The sequence below is a fragment of the Cherax quadricarinatus genome, chromosome 48, assembly GCF_038502225.1.
Source record: "Cherax quadricarinatus isolate ZL_2023a chromosome 48, ASM3850222v1, whole genome shotgun sequence".
Classification (NCBI taxonomy): Eukaryota; Metazoa; Arthropoda; class Malacostraca; order Decapoda; family Parastacidae; genus Cherax; species Cherax quadricarinatus.
The window spans coordinates 198,004-222,500 of NC_091339.1; the positions used below are offsets into that span (position 1 = coordinate 198,004).

Here is a 24,497-nt window from a genome sequence, read left to right on the forward strand (position 1 = left end):
AGTCTCGGGCCCCTGACACTTATTGTATGGTCTCTTAACGTGCTAGTGACACCCCTGCTTTTCATTGGGGGGATGGTGCATCGTCTGCCAAGTCTTTTGCTTTCGTAGTGAGTGATTTTCGTGTGCAAGTTCGGTACTAGTCCCTCTAGGATTTTCCAGGTGTATATAATCATGTATCTCTCCCTCCTGCGTTCCAGGGAATACAGGTTTAGGACTCATTTGTTTAGGATTCATCTGTGAAAACTAGCATTTGTGGTCACAGTGGTGGCCTATGCTACCTTCCCTATGGTGTATAGAATTATACAGAGTTGAATGAATCTTATTAGAGCCAGTTGGGCCACTGGTTAGCGCACTAGCCTGAATTTAAGGACACATTAGCCATGGGTTCAACCTCCACCACATCACTGATATATAAAAATATATCTGTCCTGGAACGACCGTTACTTTATGAGTGATGTTGTAAAGAAGGTGCCACGACCGTAGCATATCATGAACATAATGTCCTTAATGTTTGTTAATGTGTTATCTGGGATTGTTGAGATCAAATGATTGACAATTTCTAATCTGTGATCCATTTTTTTTTTTTTTGGCTAAGCAGAGAGAGACGCTGGAATTTGTGATCGATTACTGAGGAAAGGTCAGACTCTTTGTCCTTTCAAGGACTGTGGGTGCCTTGTTGCAGGTGAAAGGATCATGATCCAAGGAAATGGAGCTATCCTTCTCTTCCTTTGATCAAACCTAATTTACCCCTCCCCCCCCCCCCTTCCCTGGAGCTGTAAAAACTCCATACACGTTTAGCCCTTTTCCCACGAATATAAAATTAATAATACTATAAGTGCATGAGTAAATTTATTTAGGTACAAACACAATAAATACAATTATCATACATAGTGTAAATTATCTAGGATAATCCGATAAAAAAGTCAGTGTCTTATTTTGCGAGGATAACCATTGTCTCTACCTAAGTTATTACCGTCATCGTAATGTAAGTAATAACTAAATAAGTTATCGCTTCCATTGTAAAACGCACTCAGGTGACCTCGAGTTATTTTTAACTGGCTACCAGCAGTTATTATGCCACTTTAGGTGTTCATACACACAGTTCTCAATATTGACGTTTCTGTCATCTTTCCGTTTTCTGCGCAGTTGGTAACGTTTTGGTAACCCGAGGAGAGACATTAATATGTCATTTTCATGGAAAATGAGGGTGAAATAGATCTGGTAAATCTCTTACATGAATATTGAATGTCTGATTCATTTCGTTATTATTTATTATTGATTATAAATAATTATTCTAATTATTATCAATTATTATTATTATTATTATTATTATTATTATTATTATCAGTTATTATTATTATTATTATTATTATTATTATTATTATTATTATTATCCATACAACATGGCACAAGAAATAACAATGGCTATACATGACCATAATTTTTAAAGGGGTGGACCGATAAGCCAGCGGAAGGCCTCGGTCAGATGACCAAAAGTTCCAAAGGCGGGTCATCATGTGACTAAGACCCGCGTCAGGAAACATTTGTCCTGTTTCCTGACGAACCTTACCTAACCTAATGGCATTTAATGCATCAATAAGACGGACGTACCAGTGGCTAACGCGACGGTCTGGAGTTTTGAGACTCTCTGATTGCGGGTTTTATCCCCGCCCGTGGTATGGTTTGTTTGCAATCGTGTCATTACGATTTCGTGAGTCATGGTACCCATCATTTATTCCGCCAAACACAACTAAATAAGAAATGCAAAGAAGGCTAAATGCTCTGAGTTGTTTTGGTTACAATTCCAACTAAGGTGAAATGTAGGAAGAGTGAGACTGACGTACATAACTTATATTACATACTTAAATGATAATAATGATGCGTCTCTGTAAAGGTTAGATAATGGAAAAAATCGGCTTTTGAGTTTAATGAGAAACGACATACTTGGAACTATTCTTGGCTATTCTAGGATTTCCAGTGTTCTTTAAATAACGAGGATACTTGATATTCCTGGTATCAGTTATAAGTAAACTGAACTTAGTAGTGCATTTCATATCAAAATGTTTAAATGTGGACAGGACACAGTCACCTTAAATTTTGCTAAACATTTAAAAGAAAATATAGGCAAATTCACATGGAGTGGGAAAACATGACCTTTATTCCCATAGACAACATGAGCATTTCACTCCTCCAGAGAAGCTGCATCCATATAACCTAACATATCAAAACCAGAAAGTTCATCGCCATTAATTCCTTTCTTAGCTCAATTTACAAAGTCAGTTGCTCAAGAAAAAGATTACACGAACATATTATATTTTTACCGACCGAATGTAAGACACTTAAAGTTCACGAATAACTTTTAGTAAAAAAGATATCGCAGATTATGAACGCTGATGGATCTAAACCAGAGTCCACTGCAAGGGCTGCATCTGCTCTTAATTCCACCTACCTTCATAAGAATTATAACAATCATGTTGAGTTTGGCGTGAGAGGTTACAGTCGAGCTTCTACATTACAAAGTGATTGCTGACCATCCCAATTGCTGATTCTGTGTCATTATGTATTTGACTCACATAATGACTCTAGTAATATGCTTATTGGAGAAGCCAGATATAACTATTAAAAAATCGCCTATGTATACTGGCTCCCTCACTCCCTTGTGTTAGTGTGACTTGTAAATGGTCCAAGTCGGACCGAAATGTCGTCATAAGCTTCTCTCTCCTTTGTGCGGGTTATTTGTGCATCACGAGTTGTCATATGACAAAGTGTTTTCTGGCAAGTGTCAAAGACACTTGTTTTATTTACTGACGAATAAAATAAAACCTACTAGTGAATAAAGTAAGTAAATAATGTTGTGTTTTGTTAAGGTAATTTATATCAACTGAATATATGGATATTAGAGACGTTGATCCATGAAGAGAAATGCTATAAAATAGCGACACGATGGAAAAAGAGAAGCAAATACAGTTCAACGCAAACATTTATTGACAACGTTTCGCCCACACTTCCAAGCCACAAACACATCTCTTGGTTGTTGGAAAGCTGTGGTAGTGAGTACCAGCAACCAGTAAAAGGGAGAGAGAGGTGGTTTTCATTACACACTTTCATATCCCAACGTAATATATTCTGCTCACCTCCACGTCAGTTGCGGATGTAGGTCAGACATCAATAAACAAGACTACATTGTCTGGCTACACCTCAATACCCAATACGAGGCTACGAGTATTCCCTGTGTAAACACAACAATATAGGTAGAACAAACTGTATAATTTCGAAAACACAGTTGCAGTATTATAACATAAAGAGAACATACCCATCTACAAACACCCTACCTGGAATATACCTTGAGGGTGTTCCGGGGGTCAACGCCCCCTGCGGCCCGGTCCATGACCAGGCCTCGCGGTGGTTTCAGATCAGTACACAGTATAATTCAAGTTATGGTAACAAAATAATGGCTTATTGACATCAAATCATGAACCCTATTTATTCAAATACAGCATAGTTACGTACTAGTACGTAAAGGCTCTTGATCCAGGGCACTGGAGCTTCCCTCCCCCACATCAAGCTTGATTGCCTTCCATTTCCCAGATGCTGTATGAACCTTACGAGCTTAGCGCTTCTCCATGATTTAGATTGATCTTAGTGATATTTTCAGTACTGGTTGACAGTTCAAACTTTTTTTTTTCATAGGTTCACCAACGCTGCCATCAGTGACAAGAACATTGATTGGACAGCAACATTGTCAGTGCCACTTGCAATGCCACTTTCACAACCTGTGAAATCGTACAAAGGTTAGGATGAGATCTGTACCGTGGAGCTACTGAGTCCGGAAAAGTACTTTTTCTTAAGGTTAATAAAAAAAATACAAAAATATATTCATATATAACAAAGACGCATCCTAGTCACAAGTGCTGACCATATTTGAAAAATAAAAATTCGATATTACTATTTTTATGAAGTATTTCAAAAAGTGAATCTAACTCCTCCACTTTCCGGGGCTACAGAGGTCAACCAAAAAGATAGAGAAAGAAGATAAGAAATGAAACTCAGTAAAGTATTATATCGCACATTTAAGTTACTAACTATGTTTACTTTCTCCAGAGTGGATCTTTCCTTTACAGTGCTTAAAGCCTCAAGCTTCTTCACAATATTTTGTTTAATGACGAGTGACCCGCACTTAGGTGAGCAAATTTATGACCTTACGGTCCGTACTGGACTATTGTTTAGTCATAACTCACAAGTCCAGTTCTGACATGATAGTGATCCAGGACAGACCGAAACGTCGTCATTATGTTTTTCTTTTAAGTGAAGGTTATTTATATATTGTTTCAGAATCAGTGTTGTAACTTTCTCATTTATTCACTTATTTTCAGTGCTGGGTACTGTATCAAGGACAGAAATTTCGTGCAACTTAAACGACATTGTATTGTTTATCCTTCACTGGTTCTAGTATTCCATTTTCCAGTTGTCTCCCTCCTTGATATTAACTTTAGCTACATAATGATGGGGCGTTTTATCAGTGTGGAAGAAAGCAAGTGCGCACAGTAGTCTCCTGTCTAAACATCTAACAGCACTAATGGGTCTGCTGAGTCTTGGCTTAAGAGATCACTGGACTCGACCTTAGAAAGGGCCACTTACTGATTTTGGTAGTCGCCTCCTGCTTTGTCGTGGGCATTTACTGCAGTTACCAGTGCTTGTTGAAGTTTCCTGAATTGTGTTAAGGTGTGGCAATATTACAATGCCACCAGTTTCAACAAAAAGAATTGTTTTATACTGGGCTTATTGTGCCTGGAACTAGATTCTCTCTTACAGATATTTTGAAAGGTTAAAACTCATTGTTTTCCTACTGTGATAATCATCAGGATCAAATCACTCCGGATGTTTTTAAGGCACGTTCAGATCCAAGGAATGCATGTTGCAAACTCTAAATCCTTCAAGGACAAAAGGTTCTCACTTATATTCCATTTCCTGCATGAGTGGATTCAGAAGTACAGGGATCATCCGTTTTGAATGTGTGGTCATATATCTTCCTTCGCTCATCTTCTAATCTCTTAAAACATTCAATCGCAGTGTCTTCAGAGAACCGTAAGCAGCAACATCGTCTTAGAGATGCAACATGTCAGTGGAATTCGAATGCAGAAACACTAATCGATTATTTTTCTTTGCCAGTATTACCACTAGGAGATGTGGGAAGATAAGGTGCCACCAGTTAACAATTTGGGTTCGTCCTGTGGTAATTTGGGGTCACATAACATATCTTTTTGAACCAGTCTATGCACAGATCAGAATCAAACCAACCAGATTTTGACCGATTATAGTGAGCCTCAAGTGGCAACCAAGTATGTTGAATACGTTGCATTTTGTAAACACCGTAAGGATCTAAAACCTGTTCAACGGCAGTAGCATCAAACATTACTGAGATTAACGACTTTGTAGAGCTAGTTCAGTGTGCCTAGCATTTTTTCTTTGGTGGGTTGGGGGGGTAACGTTATTTTATCCTTTAGGACATCGGTAATGTTTGTTTCATCGTAACTTATGTTATCTTTCTTGAAGCATTTTAACAGTGTGTCAAAAGGCTTTAATGACGATCAAGTAGAGTAAATGCACAGTCCTTATCAAGCAAATTAAATTCAGGAATACACCTCTCATACCTATTTATATAATCTTGAATAAAATTCCACAGATCTATATAGCAAAAGCTTGGCCAAAGCTGCAACATTTTTGGCTATTGCCTCCTCCTCTTTATGATGCCCAGCTTTTCACTTCTCCTTAGTCCTGCCAGATCCGGCTGCAGATCAACGGATTGACATTTCATTTTCAATATCACTCAGGGCTTCTTGGAAATTCTCTTTTGTGTAATTCATGTTCAGAAGCAGGTCTTTATTTTATAGTGCTGAACCATGTCTGAAAATAGGAAACTGACATTTAAAAATGGAACATGGTAAAAAAATGTAATAAATCACACAGCATATTGTGTTATCTAAATAACTAACAAAAAGGTACAATAGCGTGAATGGAACAATACACAAATAACCCGCACATAGGAGAGAGGAGCTTACGACGACGTTTCGGTCCGACTTGGACCATTTACAAAGTCACACTAACAAAAGAAGAGGAGGGAGTATATATAGCCAGCAAACATCTAACGTTCACATTCGCCGTCTGGTTGAATCCTCCCTTATACACAACTATCCTTGTATGAATCTTAGTCGTGGCTTTGTCTTGGTAGATACCTTCCTTTCCAATTACATTGTAAAATCCTCCAAACTTCAGAACACCCGCGACTTAACTAACGGTTTTTCCCCCTTCTCCCTCTTCCCTTTCCTCTTTCCTCTTTCTCCTTTGGGTTTTCTTTCTTCTGCCTTGGGGATTTTATGGTCCATTACTGTTATTTTTCTCCCTCCGTTTTCTTGTTCCTACCCTTTGTGGGCTCCTAGCTCCCTTGCAGTACTCCTCTTTCTTAGTCTTTGACTGACTCCACTACTACTACCTCTACCACTATTTTTCTTCCTTTCCTACTACCTCTCCTGCCCCGTCCCTGTCTGCTGGCCTATATATACTCCCTCCTTCTCTCCTTTTGTTAGTGTGACTTTGTAAATGGTCCAAATCGGACCGAAACGTCGTCGTAAGCTCCTCTCTCCTATGTGCGGGATATTTGTGTAGTATTCTCTAAGCATATTCAAACCATTTGTCAAAACTTCTCAAAATTTTTATGGAAGTTACCTTATTATATCTCCTCTTTGTGGTCAAAAAATTAAGAATGTAGCTCCTCAACTTTTTGTTTGACATCCCTTAACACTAGCAAATTAGAATCTGAATAAAATTAAAATTATTTAATTATTTTTTCAAGTTTTAAATGTTATATATTATAAAATTTAAGTCCAAACTTGCATGAATAAATACCTAAGATTAATCTGAGGCATAAAAAAATTATATTTTATATATGACAGCCTCGGTAGCCTCACGGTACGATAGCCGATATACTTTTCTTGTTGATCTTACCACTAGATACCTCAGACTTGCATGGCTCCAATAGGCTCAGTTGAGGCAGAGAGGGACCTACACAATACATCAACATCTAATCTCTGGTGACCTAAATCGGTCGTTAGTTGTGTCCGGATTTTCATCAGTATTGAGGTCAAGCGTGTCTTGACCTGAGAGCTGGAGCATCCTAGCCATAGTTACGGCGCTGCTGAAATACGACATTATTTGACGAAGACCTGGGTCTGGTATTCTTCTTTTTCTTCTGACAGATCAGCTAACATCAGATATTTTTTGTCAGATTTTGAGTATTAAAAATAGGTATTTCTAATTAAAAATATCATTGACATTCTGGGCGATGTCAAGGTTTGTGATAATATCCGATATAATTTCTGAAAGAATTGCCTTCGACTACATATAACATTTGATCATGCTGATGAAATTCTAAATGGTCTTAGCTAATCTGTAACAAACTCATGTGAGCACATGATCCATCATGTTAGATACATGTGAGCACATGATCCATCATGTTAGACACATGTGAGCACGTGATCCATCATGTTAGACACATGTGAGCACATGAATATATAAGTAAGTAAGTTTATCTAGGTATACACAAATACAGTTACATAGAATTATCGTACATAGCAGCATATGTGTAGAGAACCTAGGATAACCCAAAAAAGTCAGACAAAGTGACTTATTTCCATTGGTATTACATTGATATTACACATGTGAATACATGATCCATCATGTTAGACACATGTGAGAATATGAGCCCTGATATTACGCATGAGAGCACATGAACCCTGATGCTGAACACATGTAAGCAGTCCTTTGATAGGTGTTCAAGGACTGAACACCTGTCAAGGCTAAAGTACTGATCAATTTCTATCAAGGATAAGAGACTAAATCATTAAAATTTTCTCTCTATTTCCACGTGTGTTGTCTTGACACTTTAACTGTCTCCCATCTCTCCTTCAGAGTGCAGACACTGTACTTCCCACCTCCAGGACTCAAGTCCTGCTAAGTGGTTTCCATGAATCCCTTCATAAATGTTACTTTGCTCACACTCCAGTAGACTTCAAATCATAAAAACTCCCTCAATCCAACCTTTCCTAGGACGATCCTTGCCCCTCCTTCCTTCCACATCAGAATTATATATTCACCTAATCATTCTATTTTTCTCCGTCCTCTCTAAATGTGCAGATCATGTCAACAATCTCTCTTTAGCCTTCTGAATAATACTTTTGATGACTCCACACTTCCTCTCACCTCCAAATTCCGAATTCTCTGCATAATATTCACACTACATATTGTCTTCGAACACGACTTATCTGCTGCAACATTCAAAACCCATGCTTCACACCCATGCAACAGTGTTCAGTCCATCGACTGAACACATCGACTCCAGGCTGAGGGATTGATTACCTCAAACTCCTCCTCTCCTTATGCCCTCCTGCTTTGTATAAGACTGATGAAGCCACTGTATGGCGAAACGTTTCTTCAATAAAAATTCCCATATGACTCAGGAAATCGTAATATTACGATTTCTTTAGTCATGTTGACTGCAGTGAAGGGACTTGAGCTAGAGTTCGTCACGGCCACGCTAGCTGGAGATTCGTCTGTAAAAACTTGCATTTGTGGTCACAGTGGTGCCTGTGCTAACCTTCCTATGGTGTAGAAATATACCTAGTTGGATGAATCTTATTGTGGCTAGCTGGTCTAGTGGCTAACGCGACGGGCTGGAGTTTTGAGACTCTATGACCGCGGGTTCTATCCCGGCCGGGGGTATGGTTAATTCCCATATGTTACATAAGTGTCTCAATTCTCCTTAAACCTTCTTGTTCCTCTTCAGTCCTACTCTCTGTCTTACCCATAATTCTTTCAGTAAAAATTCTGCCATACACTTTCCTGGTTTATTCAACAGACTTATTGCCTATAATTCTTACACTCTGTTTTATCTTTGTACACAGAAACTATGCATACTCGTTGCTTGTTCAGAAGTACCTACCCACCTTTCATGCATATAATGAACAATTGCTCCAGAACTCTATCTCCACCTGACTTTAACACTTCTGTCTTTATACTGTCTACCTCAGCTAATTTACACCCTTTCATTCTACCCACTTCCTCAAGCACTTTCCACAGACTCAACTCCGGTTCATACTCACTCCTAAAAGGTGTTATACCTTCTTGCCTAATGCAAGATATCAGTGCTTTCCTCTCTTCATCAACGTAGCACCTCTAAAAACATGCACATCCAAAAGTCTACACATCAGCTTTTTATTTACAGATACATAATCCAATAACTGCTATCACACCTTATAACGATCGTATCTCATACTTATTAATCCTCTTTTTTTTAAATATGTATAGCCTATTACCAAATATTTCTATACAATGCTCAGGTGGAGGCCCCTCGTTATCATTTACCCCTGGCACTCCATCCACCTACTACACACTCTACATTTAGATCCCCCACAACAATTATTTTCTCACTTGGTTCAAAGCTACTTGAACATTCGCTTAACACCTCCAAAAAATTCTCGCTCTCTTCCACTGTCTCCATATTAAAATCACCTCTGTGTTCCACTGAAAAAAGCCTGCTGCGCATGTGGAACGGTTCGCCAACAAATACACCCATAAAATCTTGGTACAGAGAATATCTTATACAATCCTGTTGATAACCTCTTGCCCAACTCTTGAGCATGACCTACTTCCACTAGTGGGTCCCGCCCGTCTATAACGATGCCTTCAACTGTTGCACCTCTCTCCTGGCTCCAGTATTCAAGTGTCCATATTCAAGCCTCTGCTTCAGATTGATCAAGGCTAAGGAACTAATATCGTTCAAGGCTGACGGACTGATTACCTTCTCTTCCTCTTCCTCCAGTAACGTCTCGGTTCTGATTTGAAATTGGCTAAGCGTAGTTACACTAAAGATATCCAGGTGTTGCACATGTGTTATTCATCAATTTCTCGGTATTATATGTCATTAATGTAATGACCACTCACACTCGTGTACCTTGCCAATTTATATTTAAATGACTCTCTTTGTCAGTTCTTTCCTATATCTTTGATATATCTAAAAGATCTAACTTAAATCAGTTGATGTGGGTCCATATAGGTTATATATTTAAAGTGCTGTATTTAACACTTCTCTGATTAACTGTAATTATAGATAAAACTATTTATGATAGATTTTAGAAGAAGAGTATACCACATCATATATCATTTACATGAACTTGTAAATACTTGCAAGCAATAGATATCTTTCTCTGACTTATCACATACACCGTAAACTAATGTTCATTATTTTCAGAGTTTAATAAGTATATTGTAAAGAGATTTATTAAATCTAATATTCAGATTTCCCACAAGAGGCCAACCTATGAGTGAATTCGGCCCGGGTAAGCCAGTGGTCCCAGTGGTTCTCCTTAGTCATCAGCTACTCTGCCTTCACGTGTCCTTAGACACACCTTTATCTTATAAAGACCAATGTCAAGGGATTTTTTTCCTTGATCAGTAAACAAACAGTGCAAGAGAAACACATGTTTAAAGACTTCCTTCTGTCAAGCCTTTAGACTACGTATTTTTTTAAGGACTAACTTCTTGTCAAGAGATTTTCATGAAGTATCAAGGGATCTACTAAGCTGGGTCAGAGAAGCAACCTCTGGTATGGGTGCTGACGGACCCAGGCGATAGCTTGTTAGATTTGTTTTGATTCCCATTCCCATAATTATGTAATAAATCATAGTATTAATCCCCGTATAGTGTTATATTACTCCTCCTCCTAGAAATACTGTATAAGCAAAACTAAAGAAAAATATGACTAAGTAATTAATACATTATGATCAGGGAAAGATTACTGAGGAAGTGAACTAATTATTTATTAAAAATAATTTTTTAAGCTTGAAGTGATTTATCAGAAAATTAACGATTACTGCCGATATGGTAATTTGTTACAACTGTGAGATAGAAAAACTACACCTCTGAAAAGACTGGCACAATACCAAATGTATATATTCTGACACCCAAGAAGGTGTCATGCTCTGCATAACTATGGACTTTCTGCATGCACAACTAAATATCATCCATCTCTGTACAAACATTATATCATGCTGAAATAAAATACTATTATTTTAATTATTATCTTTATTATTACAGTAGAGCCCAGATGGATTAAATAAAAGGTTGAGTGAAAACCTTTCTCCAGTATTAAGAAATTCTGAACCTGAGTAAATGGCAGAGTAACAGAGGATTTTAATTTTACTGGGGAAGAACGAACAACCCATCGTTTTCTTAACAAAGGTATTTTACTGGTATTAAGACAGCGAAATATGTGACTTAGATATTTCTAATGGCCTCGGTGGGTCCTCGTTTTCTCTTGGCGCGTCAGGACCTTTTATTATCTTGTTTAATTTATTGGCCTTGAGACTTGTTATAACTGGTTACCTTTTAGATGGAGGACAATGTGTTCAAGTTAACCTACATAACATAGCCTAACCTAACCTAACCTAACCTAACCTAACCTAGCCTAACCTAACCTAACCTAACCTAACCTAACCTAACCTAGCCTAACCTAACCTAACCTAACCTAACCTAGCCTAACCTAACCTAACCTAACCTAGCCTAACCTAACCTAGCCTAACCTAACCTACCCTAACCTAACCTAGCCTAACCTAACCTAACCTAACCTAGCCTAACCTAGCCTAACCTAACCTACCCTAACCTAACCTAACCTAACCTAACCTAACCTAACCTAACTTAACCTAGCCTAGCCTAACCTAACCTAACCTAACCTAACCTAACCTAACCTAACCTACCCTACCCTAACCTAACCTAACCTAACCTAACCTAACCTAACCTACATAACGTAACCTAGCCTAAATATCGTTAATCGATAAATTTACTGAAAAACGTATGTGAAAAAATCCACATAGAATTTGCGAAAAATGGGTTGCAGGAAGGGACAGATTTAGACTAAATGGGAGCCACAAGGGTGGGAAGAAATTATGTAGCGCCTACAGCACTTCCTCCCACCCTTGTGGCTTCCTGGAAGTGTAGAATACATATGGCAAGAGAATGGGCTGCTAAGTACTCACATATATAATAATAATAATAATAATAATAATAATAATAATAATAATAATAATTTATTTCAGCATGGTACAATGTACAAAGAAGGGTGACGTTTAGTTGCAGAAGTAGAGTCACAGCTCCTGGTCCCTCCTCCCTCTTTGCTGGTCACTACTAGGTCCACTTTGACCAGGCTTCAAAGAGCCTTATCGTACCGGTACCTCTAAGTTTGAGTACCTGCTCGTATGTGAGCAGGTTTTCCCTTGACGTGGCCGGACAGATGGCCGACGGGCACTTGGCTGACAGACATATCACCGACGGTCATTTGGCCGAATGGACATTTCACCAACGGACATTTGGCCGAACGGATATTTTACCTAACGGTAAATTAGGTGAGGTTAGGTGATGAATGAAATTTCGTCCGTTCGGTGAAATGTCTGTCTGCTATCTGTCCGGGAGCCTCCCTTTATCACCCTCTTCCTCCAGTAATACTTCCCCATTTCCCTACAGTAATATGCTGAATCGTTTCATTATAATAAGATGAAGAATCTCTCTAATATATATATGGAGACTTAAGTGGGAATGTAAACTCTTGTTATTGTTTAAATGATCAGTAAACTGGTGCGGATACTCATTAAGATTTTCTGATCCTCATCCTCTTGATTTGTAATTCCCAACTTGATCCGTTGACAGAACTAGGCATTAAAAACAATAAAAAGTAAAATACGTATACATACAGTACACCCATTACTTACCGTAAAATATCTGTAGTCTTAATGTAGGGTGAGAGGTAAATTTAATTTGTAGGAAGTCAGGTTTGGTTATTAATATAAGTAGAAGAATGGTAGAATAAGTGATTTGTGGATATTAGTGAACCAGTGAACTGATTAATCAGTGCATACCGACTACCTACTTGGAGTCCACCTGGAGGGTATTCCGGTGATCAACGCCCCCGCGGCCCGGTCCACGACCAGGCCTCCCGGTGGATCAGGACCTGATCAACCAGGCTGTTACTGCTGGCTATACGCAGTCCAACGTACGAACCGCAGCCCGGCTGATCCGGCACCGACTTTAAATATATGTTAAGCTCCCTCTTGAAAGCAGCAAAGGGCCTATTGGTAATTCCTATTATGCATGATGGGAGGCAGTTCAACAGTCTTGGGCCCCGTAAACTTACGGTGTTTTCTTTTAGTGTACCAATGGCGCCCCTACTTTTTATTGGGGGTATTTTGCACCGCCTGCCCAGTCATTTACTTTCGTAGAGAGCGATTTCTGTGTGCAGATTCGGGACCATTTCTTCTAGGATTTTCAAAGTGTAAATTATAACACATCTCTCCTGTGTTCCAGCGAGTACAAATTAAGTGCTTCCGAGCGTTCCCAGTAGTTGAGGTGTTTGATAGAACTTATATGTGCAGTAAAGGTTCTCTGTACACTCTCTAGATTTGCAGTTTCACCTGCTTTGAACGGAGATGTTAATGTACAGCAGTATTCCAACCTAGAGAGAACAAGTGATTTGAAAAGAAACATCATTGGCTTGGCATCACTTGTTTTGAACGTTCTCATCATCCATCCTATCATTTTCTTTGCAGTTGTGATCGTGGCATTGTTGTGATCCTGCCTTAGGGTGATACTTAACATCCGGTATGATTTTTTAGGATATTTCTAATTCCCTGGATCATGAACCTGTTGTCAGCATTTAGCCACTTCCCTCGAAGGAGGAAAGTTTCTCAGAATCGGACTGTATTGTATTAAAGATATAACTGGCGTGGGTCATCCAGGGCAAGGCGAAAGCTCGATCCTCCGTCCGTTAATAGCAATCACTGACCAGCCAGGCTGGAGATGTGTTAGGAGCTGACACGAGATTAATAGGGATTAGTATTCCTAGACTCAGCAAAGATGGGTGGAATTAATGCGTAAGAGGAAGTTGGTGAGTCAGGGTCGCGAGGTGAGAAACAGTAGTGGTGGGTGATCCATGGTGGTGGTGGGTAGTGGTGGTGGTGGTGGTGGGTAGTGGTGGTGGCGGGCAGTGGTGGTGGTGGTGGTGGGTAGTGGTTGGTAGTTATGGTGATGGTGATTGTTGTGGGTAATGGTGGTGATGGAGATTATGGTGATGGAGGTGGAGGTGATGGTGGTTGTGGACGGTAGTAGTGGTGATTATGGTGGTAGTGGTGGTGGTGGTGGTAGTGAGGATGATTGTGGTGGGGGTGATGGAGGTGTTGGTGGTAGTTGGGATGACTGAAGTGGTGGTGATAGTGGGGGTAATGATGCATTATTCTTACTGAGACCTGGCTTAAGCAGGACACAATAGATATCTACCCTCTACCAGGATACACAGCAATCCACAACTGCAGACCATACCAAGTTGGGGGTGGTATTGCAATCTATTACTCTAACCAATTATCTTGTATTAGCACCACTTGCTTTAGTGATGAATATGGGGAATACATTTTTGCTAATTTTACTGTAAAAAACCTTAAGACGCCTATAACAATCGGTGCCATTAACCGGATACCCCACACAAACATCCCAAATTTCAGTGAGAAATTAAAGGCACTAATAACAAACAGACAAATGAATAAGCACCACCTTCTCTTAGCTGGAGACTTCAACATCAACCTTGGCCTACTAGATGATCAGCCTGTAACTGATTTCATCAACAATATGAACAACACACTTCTCATACCAACAATAACTAAACCAACCAGGCTCGCCGAGACAAGTGCAACCATAATAGACTACATATGGACCAATATACTAGCCCCCCTTAAATCAGGGATAATCACAGATAGCACTACAGACCACTACCCTACCTTCCTCTTGACAAACATTAGTAAACCACCACTTGAATACAACAAAGTTTCATTTAGACTCCATGACGAGGCCTCAATAAGGAAGTTCACAGCTGACCTAGAGACTGTTGACTGGCCTACAGAATTCTCCAAGGCCAATGGTATTGATGACTGGACAGACATTTTTCTTAACAAATTACTTAGACTATACAACAAACATTGTCCTATAAAAAGAAACAGATCACAAACAAACGGCTTGGTTGCCCATGGCTAACCAGCACCATTCTGAAATCCATTGATAAGAAACACCAATATGAAAAGCAATACAGACAGGGCTTAATACACAAAGATATTCTTAAACACTATTCATCAGTTCTCACCAAAGTAATAAAGAAAGCCAAACAACTATACTACTCCAGTAGATTCACTGACACAAGAGGAGATATAAAAAAGACCTGGAAAACACTCTCTCAGATTCAAGGGGCCCACAAACTGAAAAAAATCAAGAATATTGTCCTAACTAAACCTCATGAAACACCACTACATCCCACTGACACAGCTAACAAGATAAACGACTTGTTCTCAACCATAGGTTCTAATCTCGCCAATAAAATCCCACGTACCAATGCCCATGCTGGGGACTACCTAGATGGGAATTTCCCAAATTCCTTCTATCTTGCTCCAACTGAGCCCACGGAAGTCACCGAGATTATAAAGTCACTTAAAAATAACTCAGGGAATCTGTCTCATGTCCCACTATTATTGTACAAGAGAGCGGCCCATGTCCTCTCGCATACTATCTCATTACTTTTTAACAAGTCACTAGAAACTAGCACCTTCCCGAAACTACTCAAGACGGCAAGGGTTACACCAATACATAAAGGTGGTGACCCTACAGATTTAAACAACTATAGGCCAATATCAAACTTAACATTGCTATCCAAAATCTTTGAGAAACTCGTGCACAGAAGACTATATTCATTTATAACGGCACAAAACATACTCAACCCCTGCCAATTTGGATTCAGGAAAAATAAAAGCACTAACGATGCAATCATAAAAATGCTAGATCTGCTTTACACAGCATTGGAAAATAAGGAATATCCACTAGAAATTTTTATTGACCTAAGAAAAGCTTTTGACATAGTAGACCACGGCATCCTACTCCACAAACTTGACCATTATGGTATAAGAGGCCATGCGCTTGCATATTTCAAATCTTACCTTACTAATAGGTATCAGTATGTCACCATTAAAGACACAGCATCAACAACACAGCCACTTGATACTGGAGTTCCGCAGGGAAGTGTCCTTGGTCCCATGCTCTTCCTCATATACATCAATGATCTTCCAAAAGTATCTCAACACCTGAACCCCATTCTCTTTGCTGACGACACGACTTATGTCATCTCTCATCCTAATCTTGCCACCCTCAACACCATTGTTAATGAGGAGCTGATCAAAATATCGACTTGGATGACAGCCAATAAACTTACGCTTAACCCTGACAAAACCTGCTACATTATGTTTGGTAGCAGAGCAGGAGATGCGCAAATTAACATTAAGATCGACAACACTCTAATTGCCAGGCATAATGAGGGCAAATTCCTAGGCCTATACCTCGACAACAACCTGAACTTCAGCACCCATATCCAACACATAACCAAAAAAGTATCCAAAACGGTTGGGATCCTCTCCAAGATACGATACTACGTGCCGCAAACTGCCCTTCTCACACTATACCATTCACTTATATATCCATACCTCACCTATGCTATCTGTGCTTGGGGTTCAACTGCAGCAACACACCTAAAGCCAATAATAACCCAACAAAAAGCCGCAGTAAGAATAATCACTAAATCCCATCCCTGGCAACACACCCCCCCACTCTTCATAGATCTAAACTTAATCCCTGTTCGGTACATCCACACTTACTACTGTGCAATCTACATCTACAGGACCTTAAATTCCAATATTAACCTTGACCTAAAACGCTTTCTTGATAGTTGTGACAGAACCCACAGGCATAACACCAGACACAAACATCTCAATGACATTCCCCGTGTCCGACTAAACCTTTAAAAAAATTCAATGTATGTCAAAGGCCCTAAAATCTGGAACACCCTACCTAAAAATTCTAGAACTGCAGACACATTGATCACCTTCAAAACTACCATCAGAAAACATCTTATCTCCCTGATACACCCTGTCAACTAATTACACGAATACCACCTGGTGGTTCACACTTACACTCACTCACCCATTTGACCATAAACAGAAATATCAATCTCAATCTCAAAATAATGAACCTTAACTAGTCATAAGTTGGCCTGTGATGCTTCAATACTGAAACTATGTATAGTGCCAAAACAAAAGCATTCACATTGCTAAACTCACAAACTAGTATTTAGTCACTTAGCCATAATACCAACTTACCTCATAATTTTGTAATATTTTAAACTTAAGATTTAATCTAAGTCTGCCCGAAATGCCTAGCCATGCTAGGTGTTCTAGTGGTACACTCTGTAATTATTATTTTACTACATGTAAACCACACAATAACCAAATTCTGTAAACTCAACATTGTAATCCTTATAGAGAATAAACTTTGAATTTGAATTTGAATTTGGTGGTGTGGTGGTGGCGGTGGTAGTGGTGGTGGTAGTGGTGGTACTACGGTAGTGGTGGTGGTGGTGGGGAAATTGTGGTAATGGAGGTGGTAGTGGTAGTTGGAATGATTGTGGTGGTGATGGTGGTAGTGGTGATGGTGGTGGTGGTGGAACTGGTGGTGGTGTAGGGGATGATGACGGTGGCTTTGATGGTGGTGGTAATGGGGGGTGGCTGGGTGGTGGTTGTTGTTGTTATGGGAGGGGTGGTAGTGGTGGTAGTGGTGGTGGTGGTGGTGGTGGTGGTGGTGGTGGTGGGTGACACAGACCGAGTTCAAGATAAACAAACCAGCCAGCACTGGCAGCCTACCTACCCCTGCTATTCCTATTCATTTCTGTAAGTCCTCCTTGCGCGATGCGCGAATGCAGTGATAAAAAAAATAAATTCAGCAACAGTACTAAAAAAAGTACGCCACTGCAAAAACTTTCATAACTTATGCTTGATTTTATCACGAATACTTAAAATATTTCCGTGATGGCAAGACCAGAATATCATCACTCAGTTGCCAGCTTCACTTTCCGATGTTCTTATAATAATGGGTTATATGAAAAGAAAATCGAGAAATACTTATTCAACACTATTTTTATTTAAATATTACAGTGTTATAATACGCTTAACGTATAATAAATACTGATATAATAGCGGTAGAAGGTAATAGTAACTGGTACTTTAACATCAATGTTTACTTCCAGCACCAATGGCGTCTCTGTCGACCCTACACAGTGTGTGGAGTGTGTTGTGATTTTGTTGTGTCGAGCTTTACCCAGGAAATTGACTTACTTAGGTGGCCAACAGAGCACGACAGGATGGCTACAGCACGTGAGTACCTAGGTAGCTGTTATGTGGCGTAGGAATTTCGTAGTAAGGTTGAACTAGTGTCATTTAAATACGCTTGGTCTTTAATTTTGTCGTAAGACTTGCTTCATTATGTTCAACCTTGACTCACCAGTCAGGCTTACCGGGGCTGTAAATGTAAAATTGTCTGATGCATGGCCGTATGAATTACAAATATTGCAGTAGAGGTAAATATTTGTAATGCAATAAATTTATTTTCCTGTGAGGACAGCAGGGAAACAATGGTCGCGCGCGTGCGCACGTGCAAATGTTTGGGGTGGGGTGGGGGGGGGGGGTGTTGAGAGTCTCTTTAACCAGTTTAAAGGAAAAACAAGACCTAGGAAGCATGATAATCCCCCTCCTACTTTGTATATATTCCGATTAGTGAATCTCGAGATGTGTTTACTGAGAGCAGCAGTGTTTGTACACACCGTAGGTTGTATGTCTCGTCTCACCCGAGACGCCAGACTGGACAAGTCATCTAAACACCTGCTGCTGATGTTACCTGACAGTAGCTAGATACCTGAGAGTTAGTCGACTGTTGTGAGCCACATCCTGGGGAGGACCTACAGATGCTTCCTAATGACAAACCACAGCCAGTGGCTTTATTGGGTTATCTTGGGTTACTAACCATTTTGGGGTTAATCCGAATAATATCCTGTGTTAAATCTGGAAAATGTACAAGTCCCCAATAGCATGTGTCTTCTAGAGCGATTAAAAATATAATTTATATATGTGCCTTGACCTTCGGTATACCTTTGATGAGTTTCGAGCGTATACCTCCTCACGGAGCGCGGCTTTGGGCCAGGCTTTTCTTGTGCTTGCCTTGTCAGCCAGGCTGTTGCTGCTAGCGGCCCACTGGCTCACATATCCATTACAGACTGGTTGATTTAGCTTTTGGTGGAGACACTCCGGTTTTCTTCTCATGACTACATTTGTTCCGGCAGTTTCTTATATCTTCTGGCAAGACGTTGAAAAGTCTGGTTCATGGATCGTGATACAAGGTTTAGTGTATATATTCAAAGGTATCTATCTCTCCAGTATGTTGTTACGGCACCTACATCCTTGATGGTGGGGTACAACAGGCAACGTACACCCATGATAACCCTTGTGTAATCAAAAGGGTTTAAACCAAATAAACCAACCAATTACTGTTTCAAACCTGTACCCAGAATTACACTAAACAATGCAAACATAAACAAAACAATCCTTGCTCGCAAAAATAAAACTTACTGAGAGAGAGAGAGAGAGAGAGAGAGAGAGAGAGAGAGAGAGAGAGAGAGAGAGAGAGAGAGAGAGAGAGAGAGAGAGAGAGAGAGAGAGAGAGAGAGAGAGAGAAAGTGCTTTTCACATAAACGTTATTCATGAATATCTGCAAATATTTTTCAGTTGGTAACATAAAGCTGTACAATGATGTTGAGAGCACACAGATGTTTTATGCATACGGACAACGATATAATTTGTAAATTTAATCTAGGATATCTCATTAACGTGAAACACTTGAATCCTTACAAAGGAGACCGGAATAACTTTTGAGTATGCATTACCACTGTAGAACCCCCTACCTGTGAAACAAAGTGAAACTTGAGAAGGTCAACATGTGTGCATCAGATTTGTGCTCGAATTGAAGGAAATGACCGACAACGACATAATGACAAAAATGATAAACCTAATTTTTATGCTAGAATGAAAAGTAGGTGGGATATGATAACGACATACAAAATACTCATGGCATATACAAGGTAAGTAAGTATAGGTTCTTTACCAGAGATGAAACAAGAGTTAGAGCGCATGCTTAGAACCCTCCTCCCCCCACACGCACAGCTCATGGAGCAGGAAGAGTGACCTAGTAGCGACCAGGTGGGGCCAGGAGGTGTGACTCGACCCCTGCAACCACAGCTAGGTGAATACACTCTCTGTCTGTCTGTGTCTGTCTCTGTCTCTGTCTCCCAGTCTCTGTCTCCCAGTCTCTGTCTCCCAGTCTGTCTCCCTGTCTCTCCCTCTCTCTCTCTGTCTCCCTGTCTCTCCCTGTCTCTCTCTCTGTCTCTCTCTCTGTCTCTCTCTCTCTCTCTCTCTCTCTCTCTCTCTCTCTCTCTCTCTCTCTCTCTCTCTCTCTCTCTCTCTCTCTCTCTCTCTCTCTCTCTCTCTCTCTTTACAACTAGTAACTACAAACATATACGTTGAGAATTTTCTTCACCTTTAAAGAAACCCTCTGACAACCTGGAGGCAGTGGCGGACCTACATTTTTGGGGCCCTGAATCTTGAACTGCTATGGGGGCCTCTTCGTAATCCAGAGCGACTAGCCTACATGATACTTTAATAACCCTTCAATTTTTGTTTTAGTTATTATTTTGTTTTGAATTACACTATATTAATATTAAAAAAGAACCTCATACAGTAGACCCAAAATTTTTAACCGATGTGGACTAAAGTCGCTTCTGGGTTCCTCCGGGATTAGTGGCCCTGAAACTTAAGCTTCACTAGTTTCCTAGTAGATCCGTCCCTGCCAGCAGGTTAGCAGTCTCCAGACTCTGGGAATGCAGGGACATTTTTCCCGGTTTCTTCAACAGCCTCTGTCTACAAGAAACAGATCGTTCAAAGCGAGGGTTGGTTTATGCTGCTTGCGGGAGTTTCCCCCGGAAGAGGGAGCGGGTGGGGGAAGTCCCGCAGGACAGTCTTGAGCATTACATGTTTCATTGTAGAAACGTATTGTGTAGTCAGTGTTGTCCCTGAAGGTGTCAAGGCCTCCTGTGTGTGTGAATGATCTTGCAGCACACTGCTGGACGGCGTGGGGTGCCCTGTGATTGTCTCCAGGTGGCAGTGGATGGCATCACGGACTAGGCTGCTTTTAACACCAACTGGTTTTACTCTCGAAGGGCAGTGGCTGTTCTTCTGGCTACTCTCTCTCCCTCCCTCCGTCCCCCCCCCTTTCCCTTTTTCTCTCTCCTCTCTTTTCTTTCTCCCTCTCTTTTTTCTTTCTCTCAGGGGGAGGAGTGAGGTAGGGAGGGAGAGAGCTAATACTCAGCTCCTGCATGCACAAATCACTGGGTACACGTGCACGCAATGTGTATCCTCCCTTGGTTGTGTTTGCAGTAGACGAGACACTGCTCTTGACTCTTTCTCTTAATCCAACTCATTCTCTTAATCTAATTTGACTCATATGTGCTAGCTTTTATCTCACGTACTCTTATCTTACCTGATCTTGATAACTATGTATAGAGATTTCCTCCTCCTTCTTTACCTGTATAAGCTCAGCATTTTCCATAAATATGTTAGTAATTATCCTCCGCCTGCTTGTATAGATTATTCAGTTTCTCCATTACATTGAGAGTAAAGAGAGACGTTTTAATGTTCTTGTGGCTCGTCTAAGTTTCCACCTGTCCTTATTCCTGGTTCCTGCCTTAAAGAACCCATATCTTTGTAGCCTCTTAATTCCTCAGTGAATTTTTTAATTTGTAATTGTGTCGCCGAACTCTCATCTATTATCTTTCAGTACTATATTAACAAATCCATCTTATAATGAAATATGATAGTGGAAACAGCTAGCTTTCGTTCTCACCATAACTATCATTTAGAACAGTATATCAATACACTGCTGATGTATATATTTTTTTGCCAAATACAGTAAGGGACGTTAGGTCAAGTTCCTTCATAATTAATTTCCCTAAATTCTGGACTAGACTCGATGAAAAACTTTATAATTGCTCTAATTTTATGCACGTGTTTGATAAGTTGGGGGTTCTGTACTGGGACTGCATACTCTGTGACGGGCTTTACGTACATCGTGTTTAACTTAAGAATGTAAGAATAGTGCAGCACTGAAGTAGGCCTGCTGGCTTGTATGGCAGCAGTAATGGTATATAGTACCGGCAGTTTTATGAAGAAGACACATGTGTAACACCTGGATATTTTTCTGTAGACGTTTCGCCAACCAGTAGCTTTATCAGTTCAGTATAGAGGTTAATTGAAGGTGTAGAAACTGGAGACAGAAGACGAGATAATCAGTCCCTTAGCGTAAATGGTGTTCACCACCGTAGTCTTGATGAATTCATCTGAGGCATAGGCAGGATGATGGTCGTTTATAAAGGAGTCAGATGAGGTGCAGTAGTTGGAAGCATTGCAAACGTGGGCGGGTTCACTAGTGGAAGTAGTTTTGCCCGAAAGTTGGGCCAGAGGTTAGCAGAGTTTTTGAATAAGGTATTCTAGGTATGAAGATTCCATGGTGATTGAAGACTAATGTGGTAAACACCATCAAGGCTGAGGGACTGATTACCTCACACTATTCCTTCAAGGTTGAGGAACCGAACACACAATCTTTACCTCACTACTGCTGATGTTTCCATATTTGCAACCTCTGTATTCGACCGATGTAGCCTGTGCAAGCGAAACTTTTCAGAATAAAGTACTGTTGCACTTGTGTCTCGCTTTATCTACTTGTCGGTATTATAAATCATTGTTATATTCATAGTGATAATCACCGGTTGGCGATAGTTATTCAGAATAAAGATATTCATGTGTTGCATAGATATCCTATTCATCTCCTGGCTCATGTAAGGCAGAGATGAAAATTTTTTCCGGTATGTTTTCCAACACATTTATGTCCATTGTATTATGGAGACCAGAATTGACCAGCATAATCTAAATGAGGCCTTCACAAAGTTATATATAATAATAGCACAATTCTCTTCGTTTTGTGGCAAACACTTGAAGATTGTTGTCTTGGTTTTAGATTTCTGTCAACCATCAGTTTATATAAGATTACATTGTTTAGTTTTTAAGTACCATGGTGGTTTTCTTTTCTCAGGAACAGAACCTTTCATTTATCACCATTAAACTGCATTAGCCACTAATTAAACCACATCAGCAGCTTACCCATGTCATCGTGTACCTCCCTAGTGATCATCTTAGAATTTATTTAGCGCCGTTTTAATTGCGTCGACAAACTTGCTTATATCTATGTTATTTCTATTTATTATCTTAACTGTGACGTTTATTGTATAGCTTCAGAAAACTATTAAGTTGATAAGTGAGAAATTTGTGCAATGTTTGTGTATCTTTATTTTGGAAACATTGGCCAGCCAGTGGCTTTTTCAGTCCAATACAGAGAAGAACGGTGGAAGATGAGTTTGAGGTAATCAGTCCCTCAACCTGGAGCCGATGTGTTTAGCCCATCAGTCTTGTTAAAAAATGGGGGAAGGATTGCCGGACTGAACATATCGATTCCAAGCTGAGGGACTGATTACCTCCATCTTCCACCGTTCTTTGTACTGGTCTGAAGAAGCTCTCTCTCTCTCTCTCTCTCTCTCTCTCTCTCTCTCTCTCTCTCTCTCTCTCTCTCTCTCTCTCTCAACACAGCTTTTGCATCACTACCTATGTCATCTTTGCCCTTCCCTTTTCATTTCTAGCCCCTGTCTGTTAAGGTCTCCCAGTCATTTTCTTTATTACTGAAATAATCTGTGATTACTAACTTAGCAATTGGTAATGTGGGTTCTCGCTGGTTCCACTATGGGTCCGTCCATTGGTTTGTTATCGTCTTTTTCCTGTACTAGTGTCCTGTTTTGTGAGGGATTGTAAATTACTACTGCTCTAAGAGTGGTGACACTCTCGAAACTCATCAAAGGTTTGCCACTGCTGTGGGTCACCCACTTTTGATTGTGCCTGTTATGTAGTTATTTGACTTATTTCTGTTTCCCTTATCTTCAAAACTTCACTTAAACCTGATTTAGCGCACATCTCCACTTTTCATATTTCCTATTTTCTTTACTTATTACTTGATATCCTGGAAATATTGCATCTGCTATTTTAGCTAATTTCGTCCCTGTAAGAGCCTCTGCTATTTTTTCTTACAATTTGTTTGATATTTCATCTGGCTTGTATCTAAACTTACTTTTCCTTGCTGTATGTCAGAAGAGGAGTGGGGTTAGGAAAGGGGCGTTTACGGTTAAAAGGGAAGGGAGTGAGGTTGTTTTAGAGAGGGAAGGGAAAAAGAGTGTTTGTGTTGTGTTAAATTTGTTAGGGAAAGAGGGAGAGATCTAGAAATGGGCAACGCATTAGCCTCTATGCTTCCTTGAGGTGTGTATTATTTACTGTAAAGAGTTGGTGAAGGCTCGACCCTCCGACCCCTAAGTGCAAGATACACATTAATTG

General features: G+C 40.0%; 1 protein-coding gene across 1 annotated transcript in view; it reads left to right on the plus strand.

Moving 5' to 3' along the window:
- Positions 1-18,208: 18,208 nt before the first annotated feature.
- Positions 18,209-24,497, plus strand: part of LOC128696124 (calcium-binding protein P) — a 65,785-nt gene continuing 59,496 nt past the window's right edge. The window contains exon 1 of the mRNA XM_053787214.2: positions 18,209-18,335. Coding sequence (XP_053643189.2) covers positions 18,323-18,335 — 13 coding nt within the window. The 5' untranslated portion in view covers positions 18,209-18,322. The remainder of the gene's footprint in view (positions 18,336-24,497) is intronic.